Consider the following 1,438-nt stretch of genomic DNA (forward strand, 5'->3'; position numbering starts at 1 on the left):
TTTTTTTTTTTTTTTTTTTTTAATGAAGGAAACATCCTCAGTGCTCCAGCTGACAGGGACTGAGTACCTTTGCCCCGTATACAGAAATGGGAAGAGGAGGGGTCAAGGGGTTTCCTCTAAGAGGGCTTCTAGATACGAGGCCAGGCAGCTGCTGGTGAAAGGTCGCGTTCCTGCCTCAGATTTTTACTTTTAAGTACTGTGTGAAACTAGTTCTCCTCCTCCAAATAATCCACAGCAGAAGGGATCCCTGGAAATTAGGAACTTTTTCTTCTTTGGAATTCCTGGCTCCTTATTCTGTCTTTATAGTGAAACCATTTCCTCCATTAAAAATATTTTCAGGGATTTAGCCAAAGGATTTTAAAGCCTTTTATACAACGCTAAGCCCCTTTAACACGGGATTAAGTATAACGACATCTCAGCCATGGAGATCTCAGTAGTTTTACAAGCGGGAGCAGGAGTCTGGGGTCCTGTTTGTTCTGGGCGAGAGTTTAAGTGCTCTCACTGCGTCCTGCTGGCTGGGGTTGGCTCGGGTTGGCCTGAGGGCACAGGGCGGGGGGCGGAGGGAGGCACAGTGGGGCCGGGGGCTTTTATAAGACCAGATAGTGTGTATCCTCTCCTCCCTCCATCCCTCTTTTCTCCAGATGACCTGAACATTGGCGGCATTATCGGGGGGATCCTGGTGGTGCTTGCTGTTCTGGCCCTGATAACAGTAGGCATCTGCTGTGCATACAGACGGGGTTACTTCATCAGTAATAAACAGAATGGTGAAAGGTGAGCCTGTCGTCTGCCCTAAGTGACAAAACCAAAGTTTAAGTTGGCATCCTATGAAAAATCAGTGGTCACTGAGTCCTCTCTCTCGTGTTTCAGTTACAAGAGTCCGGGGAAGCCAGATGGAGTCAACTATGTGAGGACAGAGGAGGAGGTAAGGAAAGGAGCTTCAGAACCTAGAAATGGAGGTCTTCCCGGCAGGGAAAATGACATTCCTCCTTAGAAACCCTCCCGATACAATGTTTCATACACTCCTTGCATCATAGTTCTCAGCTCTAGTAGATGTTACTTTTGAAGAATGGTTTCATTTGATTTGTTTTGCCTTAAGTTTCTTCTTCAGGAAAACAATGAGTAGACCTGATTTCAGCTGTCCGTCTTCCTCTCCCACTTGCGCCCCTCGGTTGGTAGAGGACAGCCGTGTCTAACCCTGTGTTGGCCTTGCAGGGCGACTTCAGACACAAGTCATCATTTGTGATCTGAACTCTGATGGTGTGGCTGAGGGAGCACATGCAAATACCTCTACCAGAAACTCCTATCAAGAGCAACCCAGGAGCCAAGTGCACTTGGACAGAGCTAGACACTTGCACAAAAGCTTTTTGTTTGGCCAAAGTTGACCGCTACTCCTTTCTTACTTTTTAACAAGCCACATAAATAAAAGAAGTTTCCTCCA

At 46.9% G+C, this 1,438-nt stretch overlaps 1 protein-coding gene across 1 annotated transcript in view; it reads left to right on the plus strand.

Annotated features, from left to right (window-relative positions):
* JAM3 (junctional adhesion molecule 3) overlaps positions 1–1,438 on the plus strand; it is a 77,785-nt gene extending 76,347 nt beyond the window's left edge. Inside the window, exons 7-9 of the mRNA XM_077763692.1 lie at positions 642–771; positions 868–922; positions 1,213–1,438. Coding sequence (XP_077619818.1) covers positions 642–771; positions 868–922; positions 1,213–1,248 — 221 coding nt within the window. The 3' untranslated portion in view covers positions 1,249–1,438. The remainder of the gene's footprint in view (positions 1–641; positions 772–867; positions 923–1,212) is intronic.

Source organism: Crocuta crocuta, unplaced genomic scaffold (genome assembly GCF_008692635.1).
Source record: "Crocuta crocuta isolate KB4526 unplaced genomic scaffold, BGI_CrCroc_1.0 scaffold254, whole genome shotgun sequence".
NCBI lineage: Eukaryota > Metazoa > Chordata > Mammalia > Carnivora > Hyaenidae > Crocuta > Crocuta crocuta.